General features: G+C 43.5%; 1 protein-coding gene across 1 annotated transcript in view; it reads left to right on the forward strand.

Annotated features, from left to right (window-relative positions):
- LOC141379117 (uncharacterized) overlaps nt 1-15,397 on the forward strand; it is a 55,552-nt gene extending 40,155 nt beyond the window's left edge. Inside the window, exon 2 of the mRNA XM_073931787.1 lies at nt 9,576-15,397. Within this exon, the coding sequence (XP_073787888.1) occupies nt 9,989-11,428 (1,440 nt within the window). The 5' untranslated portion in view covers nt 9,576-9,988 and the 3' untranslated portion in view covers nt 11,429-15,397. The remainder of the gene's footprint in view (nt 1-9,575) is intronic.
- The last annotated feature ends 1,837 nt before the right edge of the window (nt 15,398-17,234 follow it).

Here is a 17,234-nt window from a genome sequence, read left to right on the forward strand (position 1 = left end):
GAATGAGCTTGTGTTAATTCTATGGCACCTTTAAGCAGGTATTCCCACAACTATTGCAAAAATATTTCAAATTATGAAGCCTTAATAATAATATTAATAAAAAACAATCAAGTGTTTATGAATATTTCTTTAATTATAATCTCAGCTGTACTACAACAATACTTTTTAAATATTTTTTTACAATAAAAATGCTGGCCCTGTGCGGGCCCAAAACATACAATCTGAGTCTTTCAGCAAATCCAGTTGAGGACCGCTGATCTAGTTTATAGCTCTAATTTGTACTAGATATCAAGCTTATAACCTTTACAATATACCAGCCTTAATCCAGAACCCTTCAGCTTCCATCACAACAGAGAGAAAGAGAAGAAGCAAAGTGCTGTTATATTGTATGTCTAAGGTTTGTGCTTTCAGAAACACAATTTCTCAGAGCGGTTAATGAAAGAATTGTCTGACTGGCCATTTTATGAGGCTGATATTTCAAAGCTGCAATTGGGGGCCTGATTTTTTCCTCCAGTCTTTCCTTTCTTCCCATACAGTACAAATCAACGTCTATACATGTTACGGGCAGCACAGTACAGCGCTTATGCTTTGTGATGTTTCCCAAGATGCCATTCTAATTTGCTCTTCTCTACTGTACGGCACATAATGGGGCGAGTGAGAGCCGTCTCTCCTGTTCGTCTGCACTCATGACAGCTTTTCAGCTAGGGTGCTCCCCATCTCCTCTACATCACTCTTTACTTTTGTTCTTTTATACGCTGCTTTTTACTCATCTTCCCCTCTTTTATGCCTGATACCTTTCATCCTCACTGTTCCCCCCCTTGGCTCCTGCCTCATTCAGCTCCCAACCCCCTGCCTCTCGCTGGCCAGAACGAGCCCTCGATCTCTTCAGATTGTGTCCCATCAGACGAGCGGCCTTGTGGGTAATGGGTGCAGGATCCCCCATCACTCCCCCGCATCTCTCATGTTGGTGAAACCTGTCGGCAGGGGAAAGCCAGTCTTGATCACCCTTATCAAAGGGAGCCTCGTTCCTCTTGCTATGCCTGGAGGTGCTTTAGAGAGGAAAGAGAAGATCTGTCAGATGGCTTGGATGAGCTTGAGATAGACAGGAACAGAGAAGGTATGCTTTGTACCCCTGGGCTACAAACACGAGCCAATCACAACCATGAAATGAGCTGCCATGAAAACAGTATATGGTGGAGAAAGTTGGAAACCTCTTATTGTTATGTTTTTTTGTGTGTGTGTGTGCTTTTTTTTTTCTAGGAGTGTCTGCCAAACTTCACCAAAATGGCAGTTAAGGGTCATTCCTGCATCATTAATGGTGAAAAACTTCTACTATTGGTTGGCAATACAGTGCTCGGAAACACAGTGCTCAGCATATATAAGTACACTTCTCACAAATCTCTCTTCATATTTTTATTGGAAGCTGTACAATATTATGTTTGTGCATGCACATTAGATTAGTCAGTACTGAAGCCAAAGCTGGAGCTTATCAAACACAATAACTGTCCAAAAACTAGTATACCCAAATCTATATGTAATAGAAAAATATTAAATTAAAAAAAAAGTGGTAAAATCAAGAGAAGCAACACAATTGTAAAATTTAGTTGAAATTTTGTAGGTTGTAATTTTTTGTGATATTGTGCTTTAATTTAATTGTAGTATCTTTCTAAATATGTTTGGTGACAAAAATATTATTTTAATAAAACAGGGTGTCCGCGGGTCCTAAAAAGTATTAAAAGTTGATAAATCAATGATGAGAAAATGAAGGCCCTCAAAAGATATTAAGAAGTCTTAATCGTGTTTTAAGAGGTCTTAAATTTTGTTCAAGTGTTGTCCAAAGTGTTTGACTCCAAAAAGGATAAATATATTTATTTTCCTCTTAATATTAAAAATGGCGAGCTCAGTCCATGTCATTGGTTTGGTGCCAGGGCATGTCCGGCCGAGATCCTCTGAGTGATGTCACCCAATCTGATGACAAAAGGAGAACATGTAAGTTTGCGTACTCCTGGGTGGAGAAAAATGAGTTGAAACAGTGGCTAAAACCTGTTGCTAAAAAACAACCGCATGATTTATTCTTGGAAGCTTAGTTTCTTTCGAGCTTATCTGACTTCTGTTGCATGGTTGTGCACCATTAATTTATTTAACTATAACTGTTTATTAAGTTAAAGGTTTGATACTGATTAGAATTTGAAGTAGGGATGCGGTCTTAAAACATTCTGAGAAGGTCTTTTAAAATCTTAAAAAGGAATTGAAATTACCTTTAGGATTCCTGCATATACCCTGTGAATATATCTGTTTAATGAATCTGTTTTGTTTAAATACACCAAAATACATTGCCTATGATCACCGAGAAATAGATAAAAATTTTCCTTTTAAAAATGGGGTGTACTTAATTATGCTGAGCATAAACTTGAACTTGTTTTCCATTTCCATTAAAGAGTTGATGACAGGAAAGGAAAAAAAAAAAAACAAAAGTTGCCCTACTTGTTATATATTAAACACTTTATATTTATGTTTCCCTATATCATTTACTACTACAACAACTACTATTATTTTAACAAATATATCATGAATTATTTGAATTAATTAATATGAGTGTGTGCTTGAAGAGTGAAGAGTCACACGAGATGACTTTTTTATTATTATTATCGCTGTTATTATTATTATTATTATTATTATTATTATTATTATTATTATGTAAAAAGGCTTTTTAAGTGTCTTACATGACATTTAACACCCCAAATTATATATTTTTGTATTTGTCCTACTGGCAAATTTCTATATATTATTTCTATATACTGATTAATTTTTAAAAGAGTAAATTACAGTCTAACTTCGCACTGCCATAAAAAAGCTCAAATTATCTGATATTTTAAGGAAATCAATGGCCTTGAAACATTCACGAGGGTCTCATTGTAGCCTTTTTTCAATAATACTTTAGAATTGAGAAATTAAAAACATGCCCATCATAAAAAAGGTGCATTCAAGTTACTGTCAGTATGTGTGAAATGTGTTTTAACATACCTTTGGATGAATGAACTGATTCACACACCACATAAATGACCCACAGAAGTTTCAACCCAAAAATAACAGAAACACAAGACGAGCTTTAAAGAATTTTATACAGTTTAGCTGCGAAGAATAACACTTCACTAAACGTATAATTATTCTCGTTTTTTTTTTTTTTACTTGGATCGCAACATCAGCTACTGGATATAGAAATGTCCATTTGCCAGAAGTTCTAAGAATAACTTCAGCTGAAGTTTAGAATAAGCTGCCAAAATAACATGCTTATTCCAATTTGATGAATATTGACATAGAGATAGTGATAGTGTGAAAAACGTATACATTTCGAAACACACGAACATGCACAAACAGATCCAAATGAGTCACCATTTACTGCAACCTTACTTTGACCTGTACTCTGTAATTAAAACTGCCTTTTTGTATTGTTTACTGAGGTTTAATTATGATGTTAAGATGTTACCAATGTTGTTTACCAATATATATATATATATATATATATATATATATATATATATTTTTTTTTTTTTTTTAATCCTGTTTTAAACTCCCTCTTCAGAATACACATTTTTAAAAGGCATGCCAGACTGTAGACTTGGAAGTAATTACATACTGCTATTATTGACTAATCACTTTTTCCACTTCTTTTCTTTTCTTCTTTAATTAAATTTCAAAAGGATTTATCTTAGACAGTTTACATCCTTCTTAGACAAATACTGCTGTAATTTACATTAAAAACACATACATACTTAATATACAGTTAAAGTGAGAATTATTAGCCCCCCTATTTACCTTCACACCCCCCCCCCCCCCTAACGGATAGAAGATTTTCAACATCTTTCTTAACATAATAGTTTTAATAACTCATCTCTAATAACTGATCTATTTAATCTTTGCCATGATGACAGTACATAATATTTACTAGATAGTTTTCAAGACACTTCTATACACTTTTCTAGACAATTCTAGGTAAATTAGGTTAACAAGGCAGAATAGGGTAATTAGGCAAGTTTTTGCATAATGATGGTTTGTTCTGTAGACTATTGAAAATAATATATAGCTTAAAAGGTTTTTTTATTATTAAAAATGCTTTTATTCTAGCAGAAATAAAACAACTAAGACTTTCTCCAAAAGAAAAAAAATATTATTAGACATACTGTGAAAATGTTCTTGCTCTGTTAAACATTATTTAGAGAAATAATTGAAAAAAGAAAAAAAAATCAAAGGGGGCTAATAATTCTGACTTCAACTGTTTATCAAACGATCTGTAATAACAGACCAAACATAGCAGTACGAATTGCTTGATAAAAACAGTTACACTTGTGTGGTGTGGTATTGCAGTCAGATCCTAAATAGTTAACACAGCACCAAGATTTTCCAGGAATCCAGGAATTAATTGTCCTTACTTGTATTATATTTGTAAACTAATCAACAGTATAATGAAGTGAAGAAAGGATTATTTTAAAACTACAGACACAATCATTTTTACCATAAAAAAAAAATGCATTTTACTACATTTGTTAAAATAAACCCCATATAACTATAGACTTTTCCTTAATGTCTGTATATTTAATTTCAACATTGTTATTTTTTGTAATAATAAACACAAAATACTTCTGCAAATTTCTGCCATAAATAACCTTAAAAGTCAAATCAACCGCGAGCATTTCACAGCTCAGGTTCATTATGTAGCACTATGTACAATTCTGGCAATGGCCAAATATGTCCAAGGAGCTAGTTTTTTTGCAGTGTTTATTTTATTACGAATTCGCCAGAGGCTGCTTTTTGAGATCTCAATATTCTCCCGTGATTGCCATTCATGCCTGAACATCTCACGTAATCCACTAGAAGCCGCTGTTGTCTGACTGACTGACCAACTGACCGATTAACCCACCCACCCCCTTCTATAAACCCAACCGACAGTGTTTTCAAAATCAATCCAGAAAATGAAAAAAGAAAAACACTTGCAGCCACCTGGTTTTTACTACTTTTTTTTCAGATTTTACCCCATTCTCACCCTTTTATTTCATTCATTCATTCATTCATTCATTTTCTTTTTTCAGCTTAGACCCTTTATCAATCAGGGGTCGCCAGAGTGGAATGAACCATCCTGGTCTTTACTTGTTTACTTTATTTTTTGGCTTTTGTTTTTGTCTTTCCTGCTTTCTGGAACAATTTCTGTCAGACACGAACACCGTTGTCACAGTCAACTCTGCATCTCAAATCCTCATGCCACTGGACAAGCCACTGGACAAACTAGTAACAGCAAAAAATCCGTCCACACGGAGGTAAGAGGTCAGCTGGTGGCATGAAAAGGAACGATCTCATGCAGCCCTGTAGCATTCATTTTAAAGACAAAAAGCATTCAAAAAACAATAATCTGGCTACATAATTCGCGATCTCCAAAAATGTATATAGGGCTACATTTTTTTTAGTATGAGCCTATGTTGACATTCCATTTTACTTTTCAATCTCTTTAAATATGCATGCCTATACATATGTTGCCTAGCAACTTTTTGCTGGGAAAAACATATCTTCAGACTTGTCTTTCAAACAGATGTCACTGCAATGAAAAATCCTTGCTCTCACTCTTGTTGATCAAAGTGAAGGATGTGGGAATGGCATAGTAACATATGCATTTATAAGCTATATTACAAAAAAACAAAAAAGACTAATGACTTCATAAAGTACAATGACAAGAAAAGTCCAACATGATATATGACGTGACAAAAAATCAATAGAATATTGTCTTAGTTTTTTTTTTTTTTTACTTTATTTGAGGGCAAACATAAGTTTGCAACGGCTGAGTGATGTTTTAGTGTTTGAGCACTCTAAGATCCCCGCACTGACAGGGCTGTAAATGTGTCGCATTGCTTTTATGTATTAACATATACATAATCTTATTTACATATTTCTCTTTAGTTATTTAGAGTTGGGGGAGGGATTAGTTAGCGGGTGTTTAATTTGTTATTTTCTTTGATTTGGCACCGCTTATTCTCCTTCCCTCCATCAGGTATTTTTGTTTACTTTTTGCATTTGCATTTTGTTTTATTGTACATATTTGTAAATATTCTTTGGGTGATTTAAATATTCACTTCTTTATCTTTATTGTAATAAAGCGAACCAGTTTTTTTGCAACGTCGTTGTCTGTGTTGATTCATAGCAGTTAACATCTCAGAGGAATTCTTAAAATATTGGGTTGTCATAATTATGTTAAGCCCTTTTTCATCCTCCGAGCCACACGGGGCGTAACACCCTTAAATACAACTGTACCCATAAACAAGCCGGGAGAGAAGAACAGTTTCACAAACATCTGGCAAACAGCCTTCTCAAGCCTTTTGCACACCTAAAGATAAGCGCCACCACAGCACGCCACCTCTTTACATTGTTTTCTATTTGCTGTGGACAGACACCAGTGACTGCTCCGACATAGAAAACAGATATGCCATAAAAGTTGTAGTGTGATGCGGTGGAGAATCATGTCTATTGTGTGTCTTTGCAATTTTTTCACAAGCAATGTACAGGTACCAACCCTGCAACTCAACCCTCCTGTGTATACATGTTGCTAACTTGGTGTTGTGGTGTTAGATATTGTTCTCCTGTCTGACCTCTGTGGATGAATAAAATCAATAGCATATCAAAGAAATTCTAGAACACAACCACTGTTGTGTAAAAATTACAGACCAATGGTACCATATTCCCTCAAAACTTTGTTTTGGAGAGCCGTTTTTGCCAAAAAGAACATGGATTTGGGTCAGATTACATCATTTCAGTTCAAACTTTGGCAAGGACCATTAAATGAATGGTCAGAATAACTGCTATAGCCATGCTATTACACTACCTGACAAAAGTCTTGTCGTCAATCCCAGTTGTAACAGCAACAAATAATACCTTGATATCTAGTTGGTCATTTGGAAAAGTGGCAGAAGGTGGATTTTTCTGATGAGTCTTTTGTTGAACTGCATCCCAATCAACACAAATACTACAAAAGACCTTTTGGAACCCGCATGGACCCAAGATTCTCACAAAAATCAGTAAAGTTTGGTAAAGGAAAAATCATGGTTTGGAATTACATTTAGAATGGGGCGTGCGAGAGATCTGCAGAGTGGATGGCAACATCAACAGCCTGAGGTTACAAGACATTTGTGCTGCCCATTACATTAGAAACCACAGGAGAGGGCAAATCCTCATCCATTAGGCTCCACATTAAAATACTTGAAAGGAAAGAAGGTCAAGGGGCTCCAGGATTGGCCAGTCTAGTTACCAGAAATGAACATTATTGAGCATGACTGGGGTGAAATAAACGTGGAGGCATTGAAGATGAATCCAAAGAATCTTGATGAACTCTTGATGAAGTCCTGCAAGAATGCTTTCTTTGCCATCCCAAGTTATTTGAGTCATTGCAGAGATGTATGGACGCAGTCCTCCATGCTCATGGGAGTCAGACACAATATTAATTCAATATTGTTATTTTTAAATTATTATTTGTTGTTCCTAAAACTTGGATAGGTGAAAAGACTATTGTCAGGTAGTGTAGTTATAGGATTCAGGTTATTTCAGTTTCAGTTGATTGACTCTTTCCTAATGTTGGGATCGGGGATTGCAAATCATGTTTTTATTTAAAAAAATTTTGTCACTGCACAGTAACTTGTTGTCTCTCGAGCATCTTTATCATCCGGTTTCTGGATTTATCTCTTATTATTTACCCACCATAATGTGAATCCATAAGTGGAGCTAAACAATGTAGAAGCAGTCATTAATCTGATGAATATGGTACATTCCACAGTCTGTTGATTTACCAAAGCACTTTCCAAACTAACAACCACATATTAAAGTCTGAAATGTACAAAATGTTATTATAGCACAATGACCCATTATATGTCAAAAGATCAAGGGAATTTAGATTTTTCAGTTCAAGACCGCTTTAAGATATCAGAGTAGTGTTCAAAAGACAAGTGAGTCTTCAACATGTCAAAATATTTCATCTGCTCACTTCAGATTTTGCAAATTGATGTCCACAAAAGAAGAATAACTAATCTGTACATGCACAGAACATGATATTATGCGAGTCACTTTTACTTTACACATACAGTATGTGATTTACATGTCAATATCTGAAATATTCAAGATGCCCTTTTTTCCCTCTTTTATCACATACTTGTGCCAAGTTGAAGTATACCACCATCAACATCATGCCCTTCATCATTAATGTCATCTCAGCCATGCACGCTAGAAATCTGTGTGTCTCTGAGGCTTATTACAAGAGTAAATCAAAAAGCCAGTGACAGCTAGTAGTCAGGCGTCATCTAAAAACAAGCAATACACATGCCATATTAAACTACCCTGGCTTCAGGATTAGTTATGAAACAAGCACGTTCAGGGAAACACATTTTCAGACGCTGTCAGATAGTTCATTACTCCCTGTTGTTGACTGCGCCCAGAGGCACTTTTAAAGAGGCCTATGTATAAAACAGTCAGAAAGCCATAGTTACACCTTTGCCTCACTGGACTCCTAAAATAAGAGGCTTTGGTGCAAATTGCCAGACATTGAATTACTGCAGCCTTAATCCCAACACCAGAGAATCTTGGGTTTTAGTCATATAAGGGACATTATGTCACCATGCGGTTCTGAAGATATTGCTGATGGACGATTGCTGGAAATTTCCATTTACGCATTTACAATAAGATGTACTGTAAGAAGGTTACAGTACTTGAGGTATATCTATCTAATGCTATCTCATGCCAATTCTTAACAAATTTGTATTAGCCACTAAACTGACAAAATATAAAATAGTTTTGTTTTCTCCTGAGATATTCTAGATAGACTATCTATCTATCTATCTATCTATCTATCTATCTATCTATCTATCTATCTATCTATCTGTCTGTCTGTCTGTCTGTCTGTCTGTCTGTCTGTCTGTCTGTCTGTCTGTCTGTCTGTCTGTCTGTCTGTCTGTCTGTCTGTCTGTCTGTCTGTCTGTCTGTCGCTGTTTTATTGTTACGACCCTGGTCTAGGATCAAGGACGTAACATAAAAGAACACTGGACAAATAAATTCACTTTTATGAACGTTAAAGTCGGTCCGTTTATTTGTTTTGTATTGTCGTTTTCTTTTTTTTTTACACCCAAAATGTGAAGCCAAATACCCCGGAGAGGACCCACAGAAAAAAAATAAATAAACAAAAGTACACCCAAATAAAACTAAATACACCTAACAAAATAACAGAAATAAAAATACAAAAACTACTCCTACCTGCCCGACTATTAAGATAAAAACAAGAGAAAAAATTTACACAAAAAAAGCGTCCAATCTCTACTGCTTCTCACCAGGTATATGATAATTTCAATATCAACAAACAAATCAAAAACAAAGTAAAGGGAGGCACGGTTGGATAAACAACTAACAAAAGTCAAGATTTACACTGCACCAAATTGGGTCAACAAAATCAAAAATAACACGTAGCAACTTTAGAATTTTTTTTTTTAATCACACCTAAACTCTTGTTTTTCCCTGTTTTTAAAGACGCCCTGGGTCACTCCAGCTAACCCCAGGTTCCCCTTCGGTTGGGGAACTTCAGTGCCATGAATGGGAGGATTCGTATCAGAAGCCGCTTATCTGGAGAGTATTGAACGGGCCAATGAATGAAATTAATTGGCAGCGTAAGCTTGCGCAGGTGTGCGACATCTGCAATCATCTCAGCATATAAGCACACCTGAAGCCAGCAGACGCCATCCTTTTCGCTTCAGATCCTTTCTGAGTGAGTCGATGAGGGTTCCTCTTGCTGATCAGCACTTCAGAGCGAACGAGTGTGTCTCCCGGTCCAGAGTGGGTCTTCGCGGTGGCAGACGGTCGAGCTGGGTTACTCCCTTGCCTGCGGTTCTTTGGGTCCGGTCCTCCAGAGCGGTGCGTATAGTTGCAACTTTCCTAAAAGAGCAACACAGTCGTGCAGCACGTCCTTTTCAGGATGGCGCTCCGACTGTGCGTTTCTGGATGCGGGGGTTTCCTGTCTCTGGATGATGGACACGATCACTGCATTGCATGTTTGGGGGTCCAGCATGTTAATGCGGTGCTCGCGGGCGGTTCATGTCGTCATTGCGATGCCATGACCGTTGCACAGCTAAGATCGCGGCTAACTTTCGCAAGAGAGCGAGCCACCCCAGTTGCCTCCTGTTCTAAAAAAGCAGCGGGCGCTCGGGCAGATCTGAGGGTTTCAGCGGGAGCTAATCCGCCGCCCACGGGCTCGCGGACCTCTCGCTCCTCACGGCGCTCCATCCAAGCTTCGGGTGGTGAGAGTGATCCGTCTAACCAGATGGTAGCTCTCACACTCGCTGACACCGGAGATCAGATGTCCTCCGCGGCATCGGAGGGTGGGCTTTCACTGTCCGACGAAGATCCGGACCCGCTCACCCCCTCCGGGCAGGTGAGCGCTGTCAAATCGGATCCTGAAGCGGACATGTTAGCCGTGCTTTCCCGGGCTGCTTCGGCCGTGGGGTTGGAGATGGTTTATCCCCCAGCTCCGCGGCCGGACCGACTAGATGGGTGCTACGTAGAGGACCAGAAGGCGAAGCCTTCGAAGCCTCTCGTCCCCTTCTTCCCGGAAGTGCACAGTAGGCTCACGCAGTCCTGGAGGGCACCTTTCTCTGCCCGTGCTGCGAGTGCCTCCGCCCTCACCGCCCTTGACGGCGGAGCTGCCAGGGGGTATGAGGCGATCCCGTCAGTGGAGCGCGCTATCGCGGTCAATCTTTGTCCGCGCGGCGCCTCTACGTGGCGGGGTTTGCCCCGCCTCCCGTCCAAAGCCTGTAGGTTGTCTGCCTCCCTCGGAGCCAGAGCTTATAAGGCTGCGGGCCAGGCTGCTTCTGCTTTGCACGCGATGGCCACCTACCAGCGCTACCAAGCGCAGGCGCTGGCCGAGCTGCACGAGGGCGGGTCCAACCCAAGCTTATTACATGAGCTGCGCACCGCGACCGACTATGCTCTTCGGACTACTAAGTCCGCCGCGTGTGCGCTGGGGAGGACGATGTCCACACTTGTGGTTCAGGAACGCCACCTCTGGCTAAACCTGGCCGATATGCGCGACGTTGACAAAGTTCGCTTTCTTGACTCGCCCATATCCCAGGCTGGCCTGTTCGGCGACACCGTCGGTGAATTCACCCAGGAATTCAAGGCGGTGAAAGAGCAGTCGGATGCGATGGGCAATGTCATCTATCGGCGTGGCCGTAAGCCCGCTCCGCCCGCCGAGCCATCCACCTCCGCTGTTCCTCGCCGAGGGCGCCCGCCAACGAGTGCTGCCCCGCCCCCGCCTGCGCCTCCGGCCAAGCGGGCGCGGCGTTCACCTCGAAAGCAGGCAGCCCCTCCTGCCCAGGGCGCCGTTAAGTCCGGTAAACGGACCGCGAAGCGTCCCTGAGACAGGCCATCCGGAGAAGAGGAAACTTGCTCTTTCCCCGCTGGAGGGCGGGGCCCCGATAACAACGGTACTTTTCAGTGCCACCAAAACATCAGTAAAAGAGCACTTTTTCCCTTCCCCGGATGTGACTGCACGAGTTCTGCCAGTCCGGGACGCGCTGCCTTCCGGCTCGCAGACTCTACGTGCTTCGCCAGTGGCTCACGAGCGCTGGGGGGACGGTCTCCCTTCCCTCAGCCCTCCAGCCCCCTCTCCGGAGTCAGGGTGCGGAGCCAGAGCGAATCGCTCTCCTCCAGCTTTTCCGCGGGACCCTCGTGCTTCCCGGATCAGCACACCCACTCCGCGCTGCCCCACCGCTGGTACGTCAGCGATTGTAGCGATGACTCCATTAGCGAGGGCTCTGCCTGCCTGGTTAGCGCGGGCCAGCCCCTCGCGGTGGCTCATACGCACAATCAGACTCGGTTACGCGATTCAGTTCGCGAAACGGCCCCCCAAGTTTACGGGCGTGTATTTCTCCAGGGTCAACCCCCTGTCCGCCCCTGTCTTGCGAGAGGAGATTGCTGCCCTCCTGGCGAAGGGTGCAATCGAGCCGGTTCCTCCAGCCGAGATGGAGAGTGGGTTTTACAGCCCATACTTCATCGTACCCAAAAAGAGCGGTGGGTCACGGCCAATCCTAGATCTGCGCGTTTTGAACCGCTGTCTGCACAAGCTGCCGTTCAGAATGCTCACGCAGAGGCGCATTCTCCAATGCGTTCGTCCTCGGGATTGGTTTGCAGCCATAGACCTGAAGGACGCGTATTTCCATGTCTCCATTCTTCCACGCCACCGCCAATTTCTGCGGTTTGCGTTCGAGGGTCGAGCGTGGCAGTACAAGGTCCTCCCCTTCGGGCTCTCTCTGTCTCCGCGGGTCTTCACCAAACTCGCGGAGGGTGCCCTAGCGCCCCTTCGGCTCGCGGGCATTCGCATACTCAGTTATCTCGACGACTGGCTGATTTTAGCCCACTCGCGGGAGCAATTGATTGTGCACAGGGACGAGGTGCTTCGGCATCTCCGCCTACTGGGGCTTCAGGTCAACCGAGAAAAGAGCAAACTCGCCCCCGTGCAGAGGATTTCTTTTCTCGGGATGGAGCTGGACTCGATCACCATGGTAGCGCACCTCTCCGAGGAACGCGCTCGCCTGTTGCTGAACTGTCTGAGGGAGCTCGACAGCAAACTAGTGGTCCCACTGAAGTTCTTTCAGAGGCTCCTGGGGCATATGGCATCCGCAGCCGCCGTCACGCCGCTCGGGTTGCTCCATATGAGACCACTTCAGCACTGGCTTCACGATCGGGTCCCCAGACGCGCATGGCACGCGGGCACACACCGGGTCTCGGTTACTGCGCTGTGTCGCCGTGCCCTCAGCCCTTGGAACGACCCCTCGTTCCTACAGGCCGGTGTGCCTCTAGGACAGGCGTCCAGCCATGTTGTTGTTTCAACAGACGCTTCCAACACGGGTTGGGGGGCCGTGTGTCGCGGGCATGCGGCTGCGGGCCTCTGGAAGGGTGCCCAGCTGCATTGGCATATCAATCGCCTAGAGCTGTTGGCAGTGTTCCTCGCTCTCCACCGCTTTTTACCGGTGCTGGAGCGGCAACACGTGCTGGTCAGGACGGACAGTACGGCGGCGGCGGCGTATATCAACCGCATGGGGGGTATGCGCTCTCGCCGCATGTCTCAGCTCGCCCGCCGTCTGCTCCTCTGGAGTCACCCGCGGCTGAAATCGCTGCGCGCCATTCACGTCCCAGGCACGCTCAATCGTGCAGCCGATGCGCTCTCACGACAGCTGTTACGCCCTGGAGAATGGAGACTCCACCCCGAGTCTGTTCAGCTGATATGGGCGCGATTCGGGGAGGCCCAGATCGATCTGTTTGCTTCCCCCGAGAACGCTCACTGCCAGTTGTTTTTTTCCCTGACCGAGGGCTCTCTCGGCACGGATGCACTGGCCCACAGCTGGCCTCGGGGCATGCGCAAGTATGCGTTTCCCCCAGTGAGCCTGCTCGCGCAGTTTCTGTGCAAGGTCAGGGAGGACGAGGAACAGGTTCTGCTAGTTGCGCCCCTTTGGCCCAACCGGACCTGGATATCAGAGCTCTCACTCCTCGCGACGGCCCTCCCCTGGCGGATCCCTTTGAGAGAGGACCTACTCTCTCAGGGACAGGGCACCATCTGGCACCCTCGCCCCGATCTTTGGAACCTCCACGTGTGGTCCCTAGACGCGAGGAAGACTTAGGTAACCTACCGACTGCGGTGGTTAATACCATCACTCAGGCTAGAGCCCCCTCCACGAGGCGCGCCTACGCCCTGAAGTGGAGTCTATTCACTGAATGGTGCGTCTCTCGCAGAGAAGACCCCCGAAATTGCCAGATTAGTGTTGTGCTCTCTTTCCTTCAAGAGAAGTTGGACAGCAGGCTGTCGCCCTCCACTCTCAAGGTTTACGTGGCCGCCATCTCCGCTTATCATAGCGCGGTAGCTGGCGGCACCGTGGGAAAGCATAACCTGGTCATCCAGTTCCTTAGGGGTGCTAGGCGAATTAATCCATCTCGCCCCCCTCTCATGCCCTCTTGGGATCTCGCCCTCGTTCTCACGAGTCTGCGATCCGATCCCTTTGAGCCACTCGAATCAGTATCTCTAAGATTTCTGTCCCTGAAGACAGCTCTGCTGGTTGCGTTGGCCTCCATCAAGAGGGTCGGGGACCTGGAGGCATTTTCGGTCAGTGACTCGTGCCTGGAATTCGGGCCGGATTACTCTCACGTTATCCTGAGACCCCGCCCCGGTTATGTGCCCAAGGTTCCTACCACCCCCTTTAGAGATCAGGTAGTGAACCTGCAAGCGCTGCCCCCGGAGGAGGCAGACCCAGCCCTTTCTTTACTTTGTCCAGTTCGCGCTCTGCGCATTTATGTGGACCGTACTCAGAATTTTAGATCATCTGAGCAGCTCTTTGTCTGTTATGGCGGTCGGCAGCAGGGAAGTGCCGTATCGAAACAAAGATTATCCCACTGGATTGTGGATGCCATTTCACTCGCTTATTCGAGTCGAGGTCAGCCGTGTCCCCCGGGAGTACGTGCACACTCCACTCGGAGCGTTGCATCCTCTTGGGCGCGTGCACGCGGCGCCTCTCTAACAGACATCTGTAGAGCTGCGGGCTGGGCGACACCCAACACATTTGCAAGGTTTTACAATCTGCGAGTGGAGCCGGTTTCCTCAAGGGTATTAGGTAACCCTTTGGTGATTGAGGAGACAACTCGGTAGGGTGTTGAAACACGCTTGCTGCGCCATTCTCCCTAACACGGAGGTACGTGCGCCTTTTTTATCTGTCAGTAAAGTTCCCCGTCAGGTGAGCCCTGCAGATTCCTCCGTGGCCCCCAACACTGACTCAGCGGAGGAGTCACTTGCTGGCCCACTACGTTGTAGGTCTGCCCGCTGGTCAGCCCGCGTTTTGGGTATAGGTGCCTGCTATGCGTGATCCCCACTAGGCGATCCCATATGCTTATTCCGCCACGGTTAAGTCCCCCCCCTGGGCGGACCCGTGTCTTCCCTCTCCGCTAACCATTCTTTGCTATGCGTACTCCCCCTTTTTAGGGCTAGTCCATAGGTAAATTCTGCCATCTATCCCCCCCTTGGGTAACGGATGGCCTCCGCAGCGTCCTCCCTATCGGGATTGCACGCTTCCCAACGTACTGTCGTATTTCCTAGAATTATCTAGATGCTCACGACTTCCCAAAAAATATATCTAAATCCGTAGAACTTCTGTTGAAGTAGGATAAATTAGGGCCAGGGACACGTTGGAGGACCGCGCCCCCCATGATGTGGGTGCGTCACGCTTGCTTGACTATCTCCTCATCGGGGGTGTTGGTAAGGTGCAGTCATTATGGCGCTTTCCATATTCTCCCATTCATGGCACTGAAGTTCCCCAACCGAAGGGGAACGTTCGAGGTTACAGAAGTAACCCTTCGTTCCCCGAGGAGGGGAACGGAAGTGCCATATTCCGTCGCCATAATGACTGTCCCTTAGCTGTTTGAAAGTCTCTTCAGCTTAAAAGGATGGCGTCTGCTGGCTTCAGGTGTGCTTATATGCTGAGATGATTGCAGATGTCGCACACCTGCGCAAGCTTACGCTGCCAATTAATTTCATTCATTGGCCCGTTCAATACTCTCCAGATAAGCGGCTTCTGATACGAATCCTCCCATTCATGGCACTTCCGTTCCCCTCCTCGGGGAACGAAGGGTTACTTCTGTAACCTCGAACGGCATTTCGTCTTTGTAATTAGGGCGGGGCAGATGAAAAGAGAGGGAGAGACACACACACCTGCGAATGTCTTTCTGTCTGTCTGTCTGTCTATCCATATACACACATTAAATAATAAAAAATAAAAAAAAAATTTGAATGACTGAAAGTTTTATAAAATAAAACTAACAATGTAATTTGATTACAATTTATAAAACCAAAAGCTCAAAATTACTAACATTTATGCTAAAACAAGCAAATGAATGAGTGAATGAATGAAAACCTTGATAATCACTTTTATATTGACAGTATATTTCCTAGCTATACTGACCTCGAAAATACAGACTTTTCATTTCCTCTCTGTCTTACATAATGAGACTTTAGAAGAGTCAAGCCCATACAGGAAAATTATCAAAGCTCTTTTTAATTTTTTATTTATTTATTTATTTTTTAAATATGATAATGGTCTGATCTGATTTAATAATTTATTCCAAGCAAATCTAAAAGTGCTCCCACAAGACACAGTGATTGGCTGAATGGAATCAAAATTAGTAAAACTCAACTTTAACTCTGCAGCAGTTTACTCTACAGCCTATTTTTTTTTAAAAAGTGTGTTGTTCCTTAAAATCTCAGGTGTCAAATTCAGTTCCTGGAGAGCCGCAGCTCTGCACAGTTTAGTTCAACCCTAATTAAACACACCTGATCAAACTAATTGTGTCTTTCAGGCTTGTTTGAAACCTCCGGGTAAGTCTGTTGAAGCAGGATTGGAACTAAACTTAGCGGAGCTGCGGCCCTCCAGGAACTGGATTTGACACCTGTGCTTTAAGTAAACTGCTTTGATTAAAATGTGTGCATGTGAACCTCATGATAGCAGATTTTTCTGTAAACAACTTTTATTGTTGGTTTTACAAATAAGACCTAAGACATCATTAGAAACTGTAAAGCATTTACTTTCATTTGTATTTGCAAAAAAAAAAAAAAAAAAACATCTAGGATGTGCTTTCTGAGGTCTCAGAATGACTTCAGTGAATTGAGGGAATCACAACAATGAGCATTTGCATTACTTGTGTCCAACAGCTTTTTTTTTTTTTTTTAGATTAGGCAATCGATTTTGATGGAGAAAATTGCAGCAATCTTTATCTCAGCAGTGTGTTTCTATGTATGTATTTGCATTACTGGTCTGCAATTCAGCTGTTTTTATGCACTCAATGGAACTCCTCTTTTTATGCAGTGCCTTCCCTCATTCCACACTTAACACTCCCATCTGATCACAGCTGGCAACACCCCTTTTCAAAAAGCCTTTCAAATCCGAGGTGTAAAAAAAAACAATGCTGTGAAACATGGAAAATGACAATAACACTTTACCAGCATATAAGATCATCAATAAATAATGGCAAAGATTTCAATCTGTTTCTCAACCAAAGCTGTCATATAATGACCCAAGCCAGTGTTTCCCAACCCTGTTTCTGAAGGCACACCAACAGTACACAATATCAACCTCTTCTTTTTTAAACACACCTGAATCAAATCATCAGAATATTGGAGACACAAA

Source organism: Danio rerio, chromosome 19 (assembly GCF_049306965.1).
Source record: "Danio rerio strain Tuebingen ecotype United States chromosome 19, GRCz12tu, whole genome shotgun sequence".
Taxonomy (NCBI): domain Eukaryota; kingdom Metazoa; phylum Chordata; class Actinopteri; order Cypriniformes; family Danionidae; genus Danio; species Danio rerio.